Source organism: Symphodus melops (genome assembly GCF_947650265.1).
Source record: "Symphodus melops genome assembly, chromosome: 11".
Lineage (NCBI taxonomy): Eukaryota > Metazoa > Chordata > Actinopteri > Labriformes > Labridae > Symphodus > Symphodus melops.
The window spans coordinates 768264-783559 of NC_136701.1; the positions used below are offsets into that span (position 1 = coordinate 768264).

A 15296-nucleotide genomic window follows, 5' to 3' on the forward strand; every position below is an offset into this window, starting at 1 on the left:
AGCGGTTTAGTTCGTTCCTGGTTGAAACTGTTGGTTTGTTCCTGCTGAGAACTTTCCTTTTGCTGATGGAAGGAAAGTTTTGTCTGAATGGGATGCCTGGGTTGTGGATGAAGGGAACTGTTGGTTGTCTGTAGACGGGATGTGCTGGTTCGGTTTCTCGTCTGTTGTGAGTGAAAAAAAAAAATCATCTTGGTGACATTTACATCCATATCCAGAGTATTGGTACAAAAGAAGAAGTAAATGGTTCACGCCCTTAAAAACCGTCTGATATCCTTTATTGTGTGATGTTATTTTATCTCTATTATCACTGTTAAATCATAGTGATACACACATTTAATCCCTGACTGACTCTACCAGCGGCAGGACTGTAACCTTCACTTTGTGCATCACTTCCTGTTGACTTTAAAGCACACAAACAAGAATACAGGACCCTCGCTTTAGAACCGGCTTTATCTGCTGCTTTTCTCTTCTACGTCCTCGTCCGTCGTATTCAATCAATCAATCAGCTTTATTTATATAGCACTTTTTATCCACATAAAATGTAATACAAAGTGCTGAACATTAAAAGCAATGTTCACCGCTTTGAATCTCGTCCAGTGTTTTCTAATATTTTGGAGGAAGAAGCTGCTGACTCTATCTTTAGAAGAGATGATGATGGTGAAAGTTTCAGAAACAGAAGCAGCAGATGGTCTCACCCCGTGTTCTCCTCTGATAACAAAGAGGAGCAGCGGGACCTTTTAGAGCTGGATACACCTGCAGAGCACATCAACAAGAACTCTGTTTATCAAACCATCAATTCAGCCCTGAAGATACAACTGAAAATACATTCAAAGCACATAAAACATGTCACTAATACAAGCAGAACAACAAACAGGAAAACTCACCTGTTACTGAAAGCAGGACGAGTACAACAGCTAGACCTGAAAGAGAGAGAGAGAGACGGGTTCCCATGGAGGTTCTTCTGCGTGCACCCACACAAAGGGTTAACTGCAGAGCAGAGCAAACAGCCGAACATCCTATTTATTGATCGTCCTGCAGTCTCGCTGCCGGAAAACATCTCGTTCGCAAACACTGGCTTTACCAGCCGCTTGCAAAGCTGCATTTTGATGCACCTCTGAGAGTTGGTGGTAACTGCGCCACATTATTTATAACTGAACTACGAGATCAGGAATAAAGAGAACGACGTCTTTCTGATGACTTCTTCTGTTCTGACGTGATCTTGATAAAGTGATGGAAAATAAACTGTTTGGTTTTTTAAAAATTTTTGAGAAACAAGTAAAAAAATCCAACTATTTCAATACCTGTTTGTTGCCACGGCAACATAAACAGAGGGTTTCGTTCCCCAGTACTGGGCCATTTCATGTTTTCAGTAATAATAAATTGCAGACAGACTTGCCCGAGGATGGTCTCATTCCTGTCCTACACACCTGTCTCATGCAAAAGATCTATTTTTGTTAACTCTTCAGAACTTTTGATTCTATCGATCAAAAAGAAAATCAGGTTCGAACAGTACCGACTCTGCGGTGACTTCGTGGGCTGAGTTTACGCCCCGTAATCTGTAACTCTGCAGCCTTAAAAACAGGAATAACGGACGGATCATTGAGACGGCAAATTATGGCAAATGTTTCTTTTATGTGCAGTAATCATTTCATTGATTTAGATCGATATCGATCATTAACTCTCAGAGACACTTAAAGACGTCTTCAGGATGTCGAAAATATGAAAAGCATCAAATGAACACCTGAGCACACGTGACCTACAGCGAGCACACAGGTGATGTGAAGCTAATGCCTTGCCTCAGGGTCACTGACCCGTTCTCAGCTGCAGATTTAGAAATGACAAACTGAATCTGTCCAACATCCGACCAAAGCAGACCCCAGACTCAGGTTTCTGAGTCTGGGGTCTGAGCAGTCTGTTGTTCCGTCTTCGTCGTTCACTCAGAGTTCCCTCTGTGTCTCGACCTTTGACCTTTGACCTGAGCACACAGCAGACAGACGTACTCACAGGGCAGCAGCTTCCCCTTCACACGCACCATCTCTCCTCTGCACCTCCACGCCGGGCTTTTCACCGTCGACGCTCCCACAGCTGCCGTGTTGAGTGTGTCACACGTTTGGTTGATTAAATACAGCAGGACAAACACGTGGTGAACGAGGCTGTTTGACTAAACGTCATGACTGCAGGGGAGAAGACGTGCGAACATGGACAGCAGCACGAATGAGGTATAAAGAATAAAGAAGTTTACACTGACTTTAAAACTCTACAGAATAAAGAAAGAACAGCGAGCGACGTCAGATGTTTTCTGCACTGACAGACAACGATATCAAACATCTTCATAACAAGAATAAAAAGAAGTATTACATAAATCTTTGAGAGTCCTGATTGTTTGGACCTTGAGTGAACACGATTGGTCAGTAAACTCATTCAGTACACAAATGTACTTGTGTTTGTACACAGTGGGTGGCGGTATGCTTTTCATCGGTTTCCAAATCCACCAAGAAGAAGAAGAAACCATGGTAACCACTCGCATCGTTAACTGGGCGCCATTTGTTTCGATATTGTTTGAACATTCGTCTCCATCCGGCTACCATCAAAGTTTTATTGATCACTGTTTTCTTGAAAGGAATCTCGTGAGCCCCACTTTGGGAACCGCTGGCCTACAGCGAAGCCTTTCTGTGTTTCTGCTGGGAAAAAATACCTGGAAGCAAATACACACAAACACATGTAATGATCTTTACTCTGATTCAGCTCTTATGACTGTGTGTCATGGCACCTCCCCCTCAGGCTTCTCTAAACAAGGAGGCGCACACACACTCCAGGCTGTGACATGATTAAACACACACAGCGAACACCTGACAGACACGGGAGGACGTGTTTCGCAGCAGACAGGTGAGCTGACGAGAGCGCGTGATGACAGGTTTACACAAGTTTAAACATTTGAATTCTTATCACAAACTCACGAAGAAACAAACAAGTATTAACCTACAGGGCTGAAACTAAAGCTAACACTGACATCGGAATAGCCTGCAGTTCCTCCAGTGTCCACTAGAGTCTGTCTCCTGCAGTGAGTCAGTCTCCATAGAGCTCTATGTTAAAATGTCCAACTTTACAGCTGCAGTTCCTCCAGTGACCACTAGAGTCTGTCTCCTGCAGTGAGTCCATGATCTTTTCACGGACTGTCAGTTTAGTTTCATGTCACAAAGTGCGAGGGACACGTAGATTTGTGAGTGTGAATGATGTTTTTATTCAGTGAGTTGTTCAGAAAACGTTTAAAGTCAGACGCTGCATGCAGTAAAGACACTGTAACTTCATCAGGAAGCGTCTTCAGAGGCTCTCAGTCCAGAGTGTAGATGTTCTCCTGGACCGGTCGTCTCATCCGGATCTCATAGATGATGTGAGGCGGCTCTTCAGACGACAAACTGCAAACAACAAGTTAAAGACTCTTAATCTGAAGAATTCATCCCAGATGGAAATCATTCAGATCCAACTGCGTCATCGGTCGATCGATCGTGTTGGGCGGCGAGCTCGTAGAGCTCCTCCCACACATCGGCCACTTTAAATTCAACATGGAGGTCATGAATGAAAGGGCTTATGGGAGCTCACCAGTCGGCCTTCAAGGCTCTGTTGTAGATTCCACCTGCAGAAAAACACGAGAGCAGAAAGTCACTGAAATAAAGACGGCTTCAGTGGAATACTGGGGGGGGGGACAGAGAGAGGGGGGGGGGGGGGAGAGAGAGAGAGAGAGAGAGAGAGAGAGAGAGACAACGTACGTTTGAAGGCCAGAAAGAGGAAAACTCCGGCCACGATGGACATCACAGTGAGGGAGAGAGAGAGGACGGGAACATTGATCTGAAGAGAGAGAGAGGGAAGAGAGTCCTCCCCCTGAGAGAGAGAGAGAGAGAGAGAGAGAGAGAGAGAGAGAGAGAGAGAGAGAGAGAGAGAGAGAGAGAGAGAGAGAGAGAGAGAGAGAGCGAGAGAGAGAGAGAGAGAGAGAGAGAGAGAGAGAGAGAGAGAGAGAGAGAGAGAGATGTTATTTAGTAGAGTTGTAGCTATATCTCACATTACAACAGTTAAAATAAATAGAAAAGCGGATAATTGAAATCTAAAGCCGTGTTTCCACCGAGCGGTTCAGTTCAGTTCGTCTCGGTTCAGCACCCGGGAAAGATCCCCAAATTACTGATCCGTACCGTCCTACTTTTTGGACCCTTCCGTTGGGGGGCCAAGAATATCGATCCGCCCTAAAAGGTGGAGCTAAACACTGCAGGCTGTTGATTGGTCGAAAGAATAGTCACTTCCTGTGTGACAGCGGTAAACACAACCCCGCCGTGTTTAAACAGATTGTTTATTGGTCTGTATTTCTCTGACACACAGCTGGATGAGTTTAGTAATAAAGAGTCACATGTGACAGAGGAGACTGCTGGATGTCTTCTTCGTTGGTTTTGTTTGTGTCACGTTTGTTGAATTTAATAGCGGGTTAGCTGTTAGCGATTAGCTGCTATGACGTAGCAGGCTTACACGCCGCCTACCAAATGTGACACGGGTGGCTGTGGAAACGCAAACAGGATCAGGCTTTACTGAACCGGACCCGCTTGGTGGAAAAACAGGGTTTTAGTGTCTCTGCGGAGGCGAGTCAGTCTTTCACAGCTCTGGTTGGCGGTAACTCACGGTGACGGTGTCGGAGCGCAGCAGGGTGGAGTTCTTCCTCAGCAGTTCGAGCTGTGACGACAGCAGGGATCTCCAGTTCACTACAACCAGACACAACGAGCCGGACATTAAAGTCTGAAGCAGTCCTTCAGGATCACCTGCAGGGGGTGGTCTCACCTGTGGAGGTCGACGGCTCTGTGATTTGATTGGTTGTTGGTGTCGTGGTAGTCGTTGGAGGAGAACTTGGTGATCGGAGCTGTGCAGGAAAACAACAGAGGAAACCTGAGTAAGTCACATGACCAGAGAGACGTCTGGTTACAGCGGTCAATAAGAACAGGAGGAAGACAAACAACACAGCTCACCTTTCACCACCCGCAGGTTCATGATGGACTTCTTGTCATTGAAGATCCCGTCAATGTCCACCCTGCAACAGTACGGCCCGCTGTCCGTCCGCCTCACGTTCACGATGTCCAGATCCATCTGTCCGTCCAGGACGTCCCCGGTCAGTCTGTACCGGTCCTCCACCTGCAGCAGGGAGGCGTCAGAGTGTTTCAGCTTGATCTCTCTTTCAATGAAATCCTCCGAAAGGTTCGTGGCAAACAGACCAGGATTCTCCCGAACTGACACACCTCAACGTTAGCATGAGCTAGCTTAATAAGCGTCAGCGTCGGACCGAAAGTGTTCTGACCTGTGTTGAAATCAAACCTCAAACTAAGCTTGAAGTGTGAGAATAAAGAGGATTGCTGTGGCCTGATATATGAGTGTTTGATGCCTGAGTCCCCTGTGTGTCCCTGCAGGGGGCGCTGGAGTCCCCCGTGTGTCCCTGCAGGGGGCGCTGAAGTCCCCCGTGTGTCCCTGCAGGGGGCGCTGGAGTCCCCTGTGTGTTCCTGCATGGGGCGCTGAAGTCCCCCGTGTGTCCCTGCAGGGGGCGCTGGAGTCCCCTGTGTGTTCCTGCAGGGGGCGCTGAAGTCCCCCGTGTGTTCCTGCAGGGGGCGCTGAAGTCCCCCGTGTGTCCCTGCAGGGGGCGCTGGAGTCCCCCGTGTGTGTTCCTGCAGGGGGCGCTGAAGTCCCGTGTGTGTTCCTGCAGGGGGCGCTGAAGTCCCCCGTGTGTTCCTGCAGGGGGCGCTGAAGTCCCCCGTGTGTCCCTGCAGGGGGCGCTGAAGTCCCATGGATGGCGGTCTCCGTGCTGGAAATGCTGTCTCAGGCTAACTTTGAGTCAAGCTAACGACAGGCTGAGAGCTGAGGCGGGTTTTAAGCCTCCTGACAAACCGTTAGACCACGCCCACCTGTCAATCATGTCAGCTACACGCCTTATTGATAGTAATGATGCTCTTCAACAATGTTTTTATCCTGACCTTGGAGATGATGCCGTTCTCGTCGGTCTGCACCAGGATGCTGCTGCACCAGAAGGTCCCGCAGCCTCGACCCCAACACACCCGACTCAGACCAAAACGCTTCACGGAGTACTGACAGGACAGAGAAGCCACGCCCCCCTCCGTCACTTTAAAAGAGGAAACTGAGGACAAGTGAAGACCTGCAAACATGGACAAACACACACAAGACAAACACACAGTGACACAACTCCAGAGGTCCAAATATAAATAAAGATCAATCACGGCATTTTGTCAGTTATTCAGCCACAGCGTGAGGCTGAAAGAAGGGGGCGGAGTCTTCTGCAGTAAGATGTGACCTAGAACAAAAAGTAGGGGAAGAAGCAGCAGAGTCGTCTACATGAAGCTATAACAGTCTGTAGAGGTGGCGTGCTGACAGTCTGTAGAGACGGTAGAGGTGGCGTGCAGACAGTCGGTAGAGGTGGCGTGCAGACAGTCTGTAGAGGTGGCGTGCAGACAGTCGGTAGAGGTGGCGTGCAGACAGTCTGTAGAGATGGCGTGCAGACAGTCTGCAGAGATGGTAGAGGTGGCGTGCAGACAGTCTGTAGAGGTGGCGTGCAGACAGTCTGTAGAGGTGGCGTGCAGACAGTCTGTAGAGATGGCGTGCAGACAGTCGGTAGAGGTGGCGTGCAGACAGTCTGTAGAGGTGGCGTGCAGACAGTCTGTAGAGGTGGCGTGCAGACAGTCTGTAGAGACGGTAGAGGTGGCGTGCAGACAGTCTGTAGAGACGGTAGAGGTGGCGTGCAGACAGTCTGTAGAGACGGTAGAGGTGGCGTGCAGACAGTCTGTAGAGGTGGCGTGCAGACAGTCTGTAGAGACGGTAGAGGTGGCGTGCAGACAGTCTGTAGAGGTGGCGTGCAGACAGTCTGTAGAGGTGGCGTGCAGACAGTCTGTAGAGGTGGCGTGCAGACAGTCTGTAGAGACGGTAGAGGTGGCGTGCAGACAGTCTGTAGAGACGGTAGAGGTGGCGTGCAGACAGTCTGTAGAGACGGTAGAGGTGGCGTGCAGACAGTCTGTAGAGGTGGCGTGCTGACAGTCTGTAGAGGTGGCGTGCAGACAGTCTGTAGAGGTGGCGTGCAGACAGTCTGTAGAGACGGTAGAGGTGGCGTGCAGACAGTCTGTAGAGACGGTAGAGGTGGCGTGCAGACAGTCTGTAGAGGTGGCGTGCAGACAGTCTGTAGAGGTGGCGTGCAGACAGTCTGTAGAGACGGTAGAGGTGGCGTGCAGACAGTCTGTAGAGACGGTAGAGGTGGCGTGCAGACAGTCTGTAGAGGTGGCGTGCTGACAGTCTGTAGAGGTGGCGTGCAGACAGTCTGTAGAGGTGGCGTGCAGACAGTCTGTAGAGACGGTAGAGGTGGCGTGCAGACAGTCTGTAGAGACGGTAGAGGTGGCGTGCAGACAGTCTGTAGAGACGGTAGAGGTGGCGTGCAGACAGTCTGTAGAGGTGGCGTGCTGACAGTCTGTAGAGGTGGCGTGCAGACAGTCTGTAGAGGTGGCGTGCAGACAGTCTGTAGAGGTGGCGTGCAGACAGTCTGTAGAGGTGGCGTGCAGACAGTCTGTAGAGGTGGCGTGCAGACAGTCTGTAGAGGTGGCGTGCAGACAGTCGCTCAGAGTGAAACTAGCAGGACGTTTTCTGCAGGTGTTTAAATGAACTCACAGAGACGTGATTTCATCGACCGCGTCTTCTCGTCACAGCTGAGCTCCAGCAGGCGCTCAGACGTCGTGGTCCGGCGCTGTGAGGACACGATGCTGTCGGTGGCGTGACTCTGACTCGACACCACGGCAACAAAAACAAAAGCAGACGTCTCTGCTGCCAAACCCTGACGAGCAGCGAGGGCGCTCTCTCTCTCTCTCTTTAGGGTTGAACGACGACTTTTTGACGCGATGACTAAAAGAGTGAATCCTGCTCGCCGCTCGAGTCGGAAAAAGTTAAAGAGACACAGAAGAACATTTTTCTACTTCAGTATTTTTTTAGTTTGATTCGAGATTTAAGAGCAAAAAAAACTATCTGAACACTTCCCTTGTTGTTGTGATGTCATCAGTCTGTGCTGTGATGTCATCGCTCTGATTCTCACCTGACAGGACGAGGATGATGAAGGTGTGCAGCGTGCGACAGCAGCGAGGCGAGACGGCGTCCATCCTGTCAGTGTGTGTGTGTGTGTGTGTGTGTGCTTATTGTCCCGTGTGAGACGATGACACAGTGTGACTCTGCAGGGGGAGGGGCCACACACACCCGCACACACAGCGCGTTTGTGTGTCTGTACAATGAAGACTTCATTGATTCTGGTGTTGTGAATGTCGGCAGTCTTCATGAAACATTCAGCGGGTTAGAAGTGAGAAAATCTGACGTTTGGAGGAATTTCTTCACAAGCACTGAATTCATTCATTATCATAGGATCTCCTGTCGTGTGTGTGTGTGTGTGTGTGTGTGTGGGGCGGGGGGGACAAATGTTTTTAAGATTAATGCTCATAAAACATAGTTGATGAACACCTTTCTGTCATTACAGACAGCAGCCCCCCCCCCCTCACACGGCCGTTTTGGACGCCCCTGGGTTTGCCAGATATGAGAGCAGTTATCAGGTGAACAGGTGTTGCAGCGATGGAAGCGGGCAGTGGAACTGCTTCAGATAGAAGTGATTGTACCCGAGCTAAAAAGCCTCTGCATGTTTCTAATAAGCTCCAGCAGCAGAAAGCTGCTCAAACTAGGATCAATGTTGGAGATGAAACATGGAGAGAGGTTAGAACGCAGAAAGCTTTACAGACCCATGCAGAGCTGGCTAAACACTGAAGCTACAGTGTCCACCACATGCAGAGCTGGCTAAACACTGAAGCTACAGTGTCCACCACATGCAGAGCTGGCTAAACACTGAAGCTACAGTGTCTACCACATGCAGAGCTGGCTAAACACTGAAGCTACAGTGTCCACCACATGCAGAGCTGGCTAAACACTGAAGCTACAGTGACCACCAAATGCAGAGCTGGCTAAACACTGAAGCTACAGTGTCCACCACATGCAGAGCTGGCTAAACACTGAAGCTACAATGTCCACCACATGCAGAGCTGGCTAAACACTGAAGTTACAGTGTCCACCACATGCAGAGCTGGCTAAACACTGAAGCTACAGTGTCCACCACATGCAGAGCTGGCTAAACACTGAAGCTACAGAGTCCACCACATGCAGAGCTGGCTAAACACTGAAGCTACAGTGTCCACCACATGCAGAGCTGGCTAAACACTGAAGCTACAGTGTCCACCACGTGCAGAGCTGGCTAAACACTGAAGCTACAGAGTCCACCACATGCAGAGCTGGCTAAACACTGAAGCTACAGAGTCCACCACATGCAGAGCTGGCTAAACACTGAAGCTACAGTGTCCACCACATGCAGAGCTGGTTAAACACTGAAGCTACAGTGTCCACCACATGCAGAGCTGGTTAAACACTGAAGCTACAGTGTCCTCCACATGCAGAGCTGGCTAAACACTGAAGCTACAGCGTCTACCACATGCAGAGCTGGCTAAACACTGAAGCTACAGCGTCTACCACATGCAGAGCTGGCTAAACACTGAAGCTACAGAGTCCACCACATGCAGAGCTGGCTAAACACTGAAGCTACAGTGTCCTCCACATGCAGAGCTGGCTAAACACTGAAGCTACAGAGTCCACCACATGCAGAGCTGGCTAAACACTGAAGCTACAGTGTCCACCACATGCAGAGCTGGCTAAACACTGAAGCTACAGTGTCCACCACATGCAGAGCTGGCTAAACACTGAAGCTACAGTGTCCACCACATGCTGACCTGTGTGAGAGGAGGGGGAGACAGCTCTCTGTGAAGATTAGAGTTTAGACCAGTGTTTTTCAACCAGTGCTCCGCGGCACACTAGTGTGTCGCGAGACATTGTCAGGTGTGGTCAAATTTCACCTAATTGGTCTAAAAAAGAAGTCGAGTGTCTGTGCTGTCAAGTGTCTGGCAGAGTTATCATGTAATATTCTTCCATATCAGTAGGTGGCAGCAGGTAGATAATTGCATTGTACTCTGAGACAAGAGAATTAGTGACGCATTGATGTGACAGGTGGCGGTGACAGTGACATTTTGGCTAGCGAGAATATACGGTAACAGTGATGGAGAAGTTTTTGAAAAAGAAAAAAGCTCACTCCGAACTGGACCCTGGACAAAATTGGGACCCAGATGAAGGCCCTAGTATAAGTGGAGGTCAAAAGAAAGCAAAGACTGTGAGCTCGAGCAAAGTTTGGAGGCAATACAGCGAAAGCTATCTTTCATTTGGATTTACTTACACCGGGGATGCAACGGCACAAACTCCGCTGTGCTTGGCGTGTGGTGAAAAGCTATCCAACAGTTCTATGGTCCCAAGTAAGCTTAAACGCCATCTCCAAACGAAACACCCCTCGCTTCAAAACAAGAATGTGGACTATTTTGTTCGCCTGCGTGAACACACGGAGAAACAGGCAACTTTCATGAGAAAAACCACAAAGGTAAATGAGAGAGCCCTTAAAGCTAGCCACCACGTTGCAGAAGCTGCGGGAGGAACTTAAAGTTTTTCTGACCAATGAGAGGTCCGATGACGCAAAGCTGCTTGCAAGTGAAGCTTGCAAGAGTGGTGTGCAGGGCTGGCATACCTGGCAGATATTTTTCATCACCTGAATGAACTGAACACACGAATGCAAGGCCGAAATGAAAACCTGCTTACAAGTACAGATAAAATAAATGGATTCTGTTCAAAGCTGCACCTCTGGCAACATGTGGAAACTGGCAACCTTGAAATGTTTCCACTCACCAAGAAATGGCAAGATGTTAACACTGCTGCATTGTGTGAGATAATAGTTCAACATTTGATGTCATTTTATTTCTCTTCAGCCTTCACTGAATGCCTTGACTGGGTTAGGGACCCTTATAGCTCAGCATCAGTTGTTGGAAAGGACATGACTTTACAGGAGCAGGAGGACCTAACTGAACTGAGACAGTGGTTTAAAGCTGAGCTTTGCAGATCTACCTTTGGATAGTTTTTGGTTGGCTACTGCCAAGGAGTTCCCTATTCTGGCAAACAAAGCTATTTTGACTTTGCTCCCATTTTCCACGACATATCTGTGTGAGGTGAGCTTTTCAAGCTTCACTGCTATACAAACTAAAAACAGAGAGAGACTGAGAGCTGTTGAGGAAGAGCTTCGTGTGTGTCTTTCTTCAATTCCTGCCAGGATATCAACTTTGTGTTCATCCAAACAAGCCCAGGTTTCACACTGAGTGAGTAGAAATATTTGTATTTGTGTTTATTTGATACCAAATAAACACAAGAATTACTTTATATTGTTAATATGGGCTACATAGTTTCATTTTTTTTAACATTATCGACTGGTGGTGTGCCGTGAGATTTTTTCAATGAAAAAAGTGTTCCAGCTCAGAAAAGGTTGAAAAACACTGGTTTAGACTGCAGTACTCATTTTAACCACAAGGGGGCGGAGCTACAGACTGCTGATGGACACTGACTGTTTACAGCGAGGAAATACTAAGGACAAGAGGACTTTGTTAGTGACACACACACACACACACACACACACACACACACACACACACACACACACACACACACACACACACACACACACACACACACACACACACACACACACACACACACACACACACACACACACACACACACACACACACACACACACACACACACACACACACAAAGGATCGGTTATTCACGGCAGAGTTTCGACTTTTACCCCAAAATGAGACAATCGGAGCATTTTGACCTTTCTGTCTGTGTGACGATAAAACAAACATCTGGAATCTTCTTCACTCGTTCAAATCACGGCCGTCACCAAAACCAGATCTGAAAACGTAACGTCATCTTAACGTGCAACAAATAATGTCACCCAAGACGCCCGATCTTCGATCATTTCTCGTTTTAAAATAACTAAACGTTGCTGAGGGGGCGGAGCCGGCGAGGAGTGACTTTTCAACACAACAAAAACCTCCATATTTATTTCAGGCCCAATAAATGAATAAAGGCCTCGTCCTCCAATGAGAGGCGTCACTTTTCAAACATGAGGTCAGCTCACAGCGAGAGAGGACGAACGTGTGGCACGCGGGATTTTAGAACACAGCCTCTGATTGGTCGAGAGGATCGACCGTAATGTTTATAATAAACTCTTACACTGTAAACAAAGTGAGGAAGAAAAACGTCTTGTCCTTCAGACGGGTGTCGGAGAGAGAGGATCAGAGGTCTGGACTACGAAGCAGGATTTGAACTCATGATGGAACAAAGACAATAAGCCGCCGTTTGAACGTTAACGCTCGCCGATTTTCCTTCCTGAACGCGCTCTCTGAAACTCTCTGGGTTGGCTGTGAAGCACGATGTCTTATGTCAGGTTAGTGAAGTCAGATCACACAAAGAGATCCTGGATATGTTGAACTCACTTCGTAGACCAGGACCCTGAACTGAAACGTGTGTGTATCATTTAGACCGTGTGCCAAAGACTTCCTGCAATCTAATCAATAAAGACAAATATCAACACTGGGACTTTAGCTAGTTCTGAAACAGGTAACAGTTAACAATGTTTGGTGAAACAGACTGATAACACAGTTCAGCTCATGTAGTGTAAGTGATGCTGGAGCGCCCTCCGGTGGACATATCAAACATTACATCAAATGATACCACCTCACGCCTTCATAACTCTCAGGAATTTTTTCCCCCAATAGCTAAAACACACATTTGCAACCTCGGCTGGTTTTTATCAAAATACTGAACACAATTAAAAAAAAAACACACAAGCTGCAAAATAGCTCAAACATCCAGAACATAAAAACATAAATATAACTGAAGTGAACTAAAATATGCTCAAAAAAAAAAGAACAAATATGCAGAATAATGTTGCACCTATAAATGTGTGCAATCTTCTCACAGAGCTGACTTCCTGATTGGAGAAAAATTAACCATTGAGGTGATAAATTGGCCAATCGTATCTCATGTAACGTTACCCTAAAATAAATGTTGGTAATTTTGGATTGGAATAATTTATACAAACGTAGATGTCGACCAACCCGTTCTTATATTGTATGTTTGCCTTCACAGAGCCCGTCTTCTGTTTCAGGATGGTCAAAAAACATGTTTCCGCCCGGTTTCGAACCGGGGACCTTTCGCGTGTGAGGCGAACGTGATAACCACTACACTACGGAAACTGATGGACATCCTTGGATGACGGCTCTGACCAGACAACAGTCATGTACACTTTAGTGCAGGGTTTCTTGACCTTTTTGACCTTGGGGCCCAACATTGTCAGGGCAAGGTGGTCTGGGGCCCAATCGAGTGAATGGTTCTGATTTAACTTTTGAGGTCATTTTTATTTAATAGCTATTTGTGTCACTATGTTGTAATAATGAATACTGTTCTTCATTTGTATGTTTTTTAATCAATATATAACCTATACATAGGCTAATTATGCATAATGCCTTTTATGCCTCTCCTTTTTTTGGGAGCTCCGGAGCTCTCTTAGGTTCCTTGGGACTGTTGGTGAGGATGGCCTGCCCAGACCGCCCCCCCCCCCCCTCCCCCCTCCCACGAGGATGGCCTGCCCAGACCCCTTCACCTGCTTTTTGTAAAGTGTCTTGAGATAACGCCTGTTATGAATTAACGCTATATAAATAAAGATTGATTGATTGATTGATTGAGAAAACCTTGCACAAGTTAACAAGATCATTTAATTAATTTTGCTCATATAAAACCATGTTTAAGTGCATGTTTGTCAAATAAGTAACACAATATAAACTTAGCAATAAAATGAGGTGCTCCATGAAGTTAGGTAGATTTGTAGGAATTAAAAAGAGCATTCTGTTTTGAGTAGCGCTGCCCCCCCCCCCCGTTACTGTCATTATTTTTTGGTTTTAAGAACCTCTCCATTACGTTTCCATTCAGATTCAGGCGCCGTTTCCACGGAGACGCTGTGACAGTAAAACATTTGAGTATCGGATCGGTCTTTCGTTCACATGGCGTCGGTGTTTCACGGGGGTGAAAACGCAAGCTTTTGAATTCGACCTCCAGGGTGGAGTGAAACTGATGGGGGGGGAGGTGGGGGGGTATCGCAGCCATGTGAACGAAACAGAGTGAACTCTCTGGCTGCGATGACGTCACCACACCTCCCCCCCCATATATTTGGACATGCGCAGTAGTCCAGAACAAACAAACAACAATGGCGGCGGATTCACTTGAGCTATGAGCTTCAGCAGCTCGTTGTATAAACAGAACCTTGATATGAGACATCGTGTGTCGTCAGTCAAGGTCGTCAGCTAGCAGAGGTCACTTCTCCGTAGACGTTCAGCTATTAGCTAAATATTCTTCTCCTTCTCGCCATGTTGGCCTACTTCTAACTGGCGCGTTACTGCCTCTGGTGGTCGGAGAGTATATTGCAGGCCAACGATCACGGCCCACAGACACAAACATATTATCCCCTCGCGGCCCTGCAGGTGGCGCTCGCGGCCCTTCATGGTTAAGAAACCTGCTTTAGTGAATACTTTCACATCCATCACACGTTTCACAGAGAACAAAGAAGTTCCAGCTCAACTTTAAGAGTTGATTAATTCAGTCCGATCTACTGAAACATAATTTGTCTGCGTCGTGTTGGGTAAACATTTTCTTCACACAGAGTTTCAGAGTCGTCCAGTATTTACAATGTAAGGCTCTGTCTTGACGTAATTTGACTCCGTAAATTAATCAATCAATCAATCAATCGATTAAAACACATCGTTGTTTTAATCTGAAACCTTAAAATCATGTTCTTCGTGACACCCACCTGAGTTACACACCTGTGCAGTCCGCTCCTCTTCACTCTTTGGTTAAACTGACTCTCGCGTTACACAGACTGTAGATCAGTCTGATCACGTGATCCTGTGGCCACGACGCGCGTGCGTGCGTTTTAGTGAACGGCTGTTTCACTGGGAGGATGACCGTTTCTTTACAGTAATAAATAACAAAGAGTACTTCACTGCAAATAAACAGATATTACCCTTTACATAAACTACGAGTCAAGAAGGATCCGAGTGCAGTACCCCTTTTAACCACAACATATCAGTATAAGACCGAGTGGCGCTGTTGCACTGTTTATGAAAACACAATAGCCGACCAGTGGTCTGCAGTCCGCCCTGTCTGAGACCTTCTCAAAGTGGTCTTGAGACCAACATGACGGACTACAACACTAAACTTTCAAACATCTGCTTTAAAATAAGATATTATCAAACACTGAC

General features: G+C 47.3%; 1 protein-coding gene across 2 annotated transcripts; it reads right to left on the reverse strand.

The window, feature by feature from the left end:
* Positions 1 to 3217: 3217 nt before the first annotated feature.
* On the reverse strand, positions 3218 to 8444 carry timd4 (T cell immunoglobulin and mucin domain containing 4). 2 transcript variants are annotated; one of them, XM_079356123.1, is made up of 8 exons: positions 8108 to 8442; positions 5997 to 6175; positions 5004 to 5166; positions 4819 to 4897; positions 4663 to 4742; positions 3768 to 3879; positions 3601 to 3634; positions 3218 to 3416 (listed from the first exon to the last, which is right to left on the reverse strand). In XM_079356123.1, the coding sequence occupies exons 1-8, from the start codon at positions 8169 to 8171 to the stop codon at positions 3405 to 3407; spliced, it is 723 nt and encodes a 240-aa protein (XP_079212249.1). In that variant the 5' UTR covers positions 8172 to 8442; the 3' UTR covers positions 3218 to 3404. The 2 variants fall into 2 exon arrangements, with proteins under 2 accessions (XP_079212249.1, XP_079212250.1); XM_079356124.1 differs by lacking the exon at positions 3768 to 3879 and having other exon boundaries at positions 8108 to 8444.
* Positions 8445 to 15296: the final 6852 nt, after the last annotated feature.

Excerpts from the sequence above, each read along its gene's own strand:
- timd4 (XM_079356123.1), bottom strand. The coding sequence starts at position 8,171 with ATGGACGCCGTCTCGCCTCGCTGCTGTCGCACGCTGCACACCTTCATC. Across the intron at positions 5,167-5,996 it reads AGAACGGCATCATCTCCAAG|GTGGAGGACCGGTACAGACT; the intron begins GTCAGGATAAAA and ends TCCCTGCTGCAG. Across the intron at positions 4,743-4,818 it reads AGAGCCGTCGACCTCCACAG|TGAACTGGAGATCCCTGCTG; the intron begins GTGAGACCACCC and ends GTCTGGTTGTAG.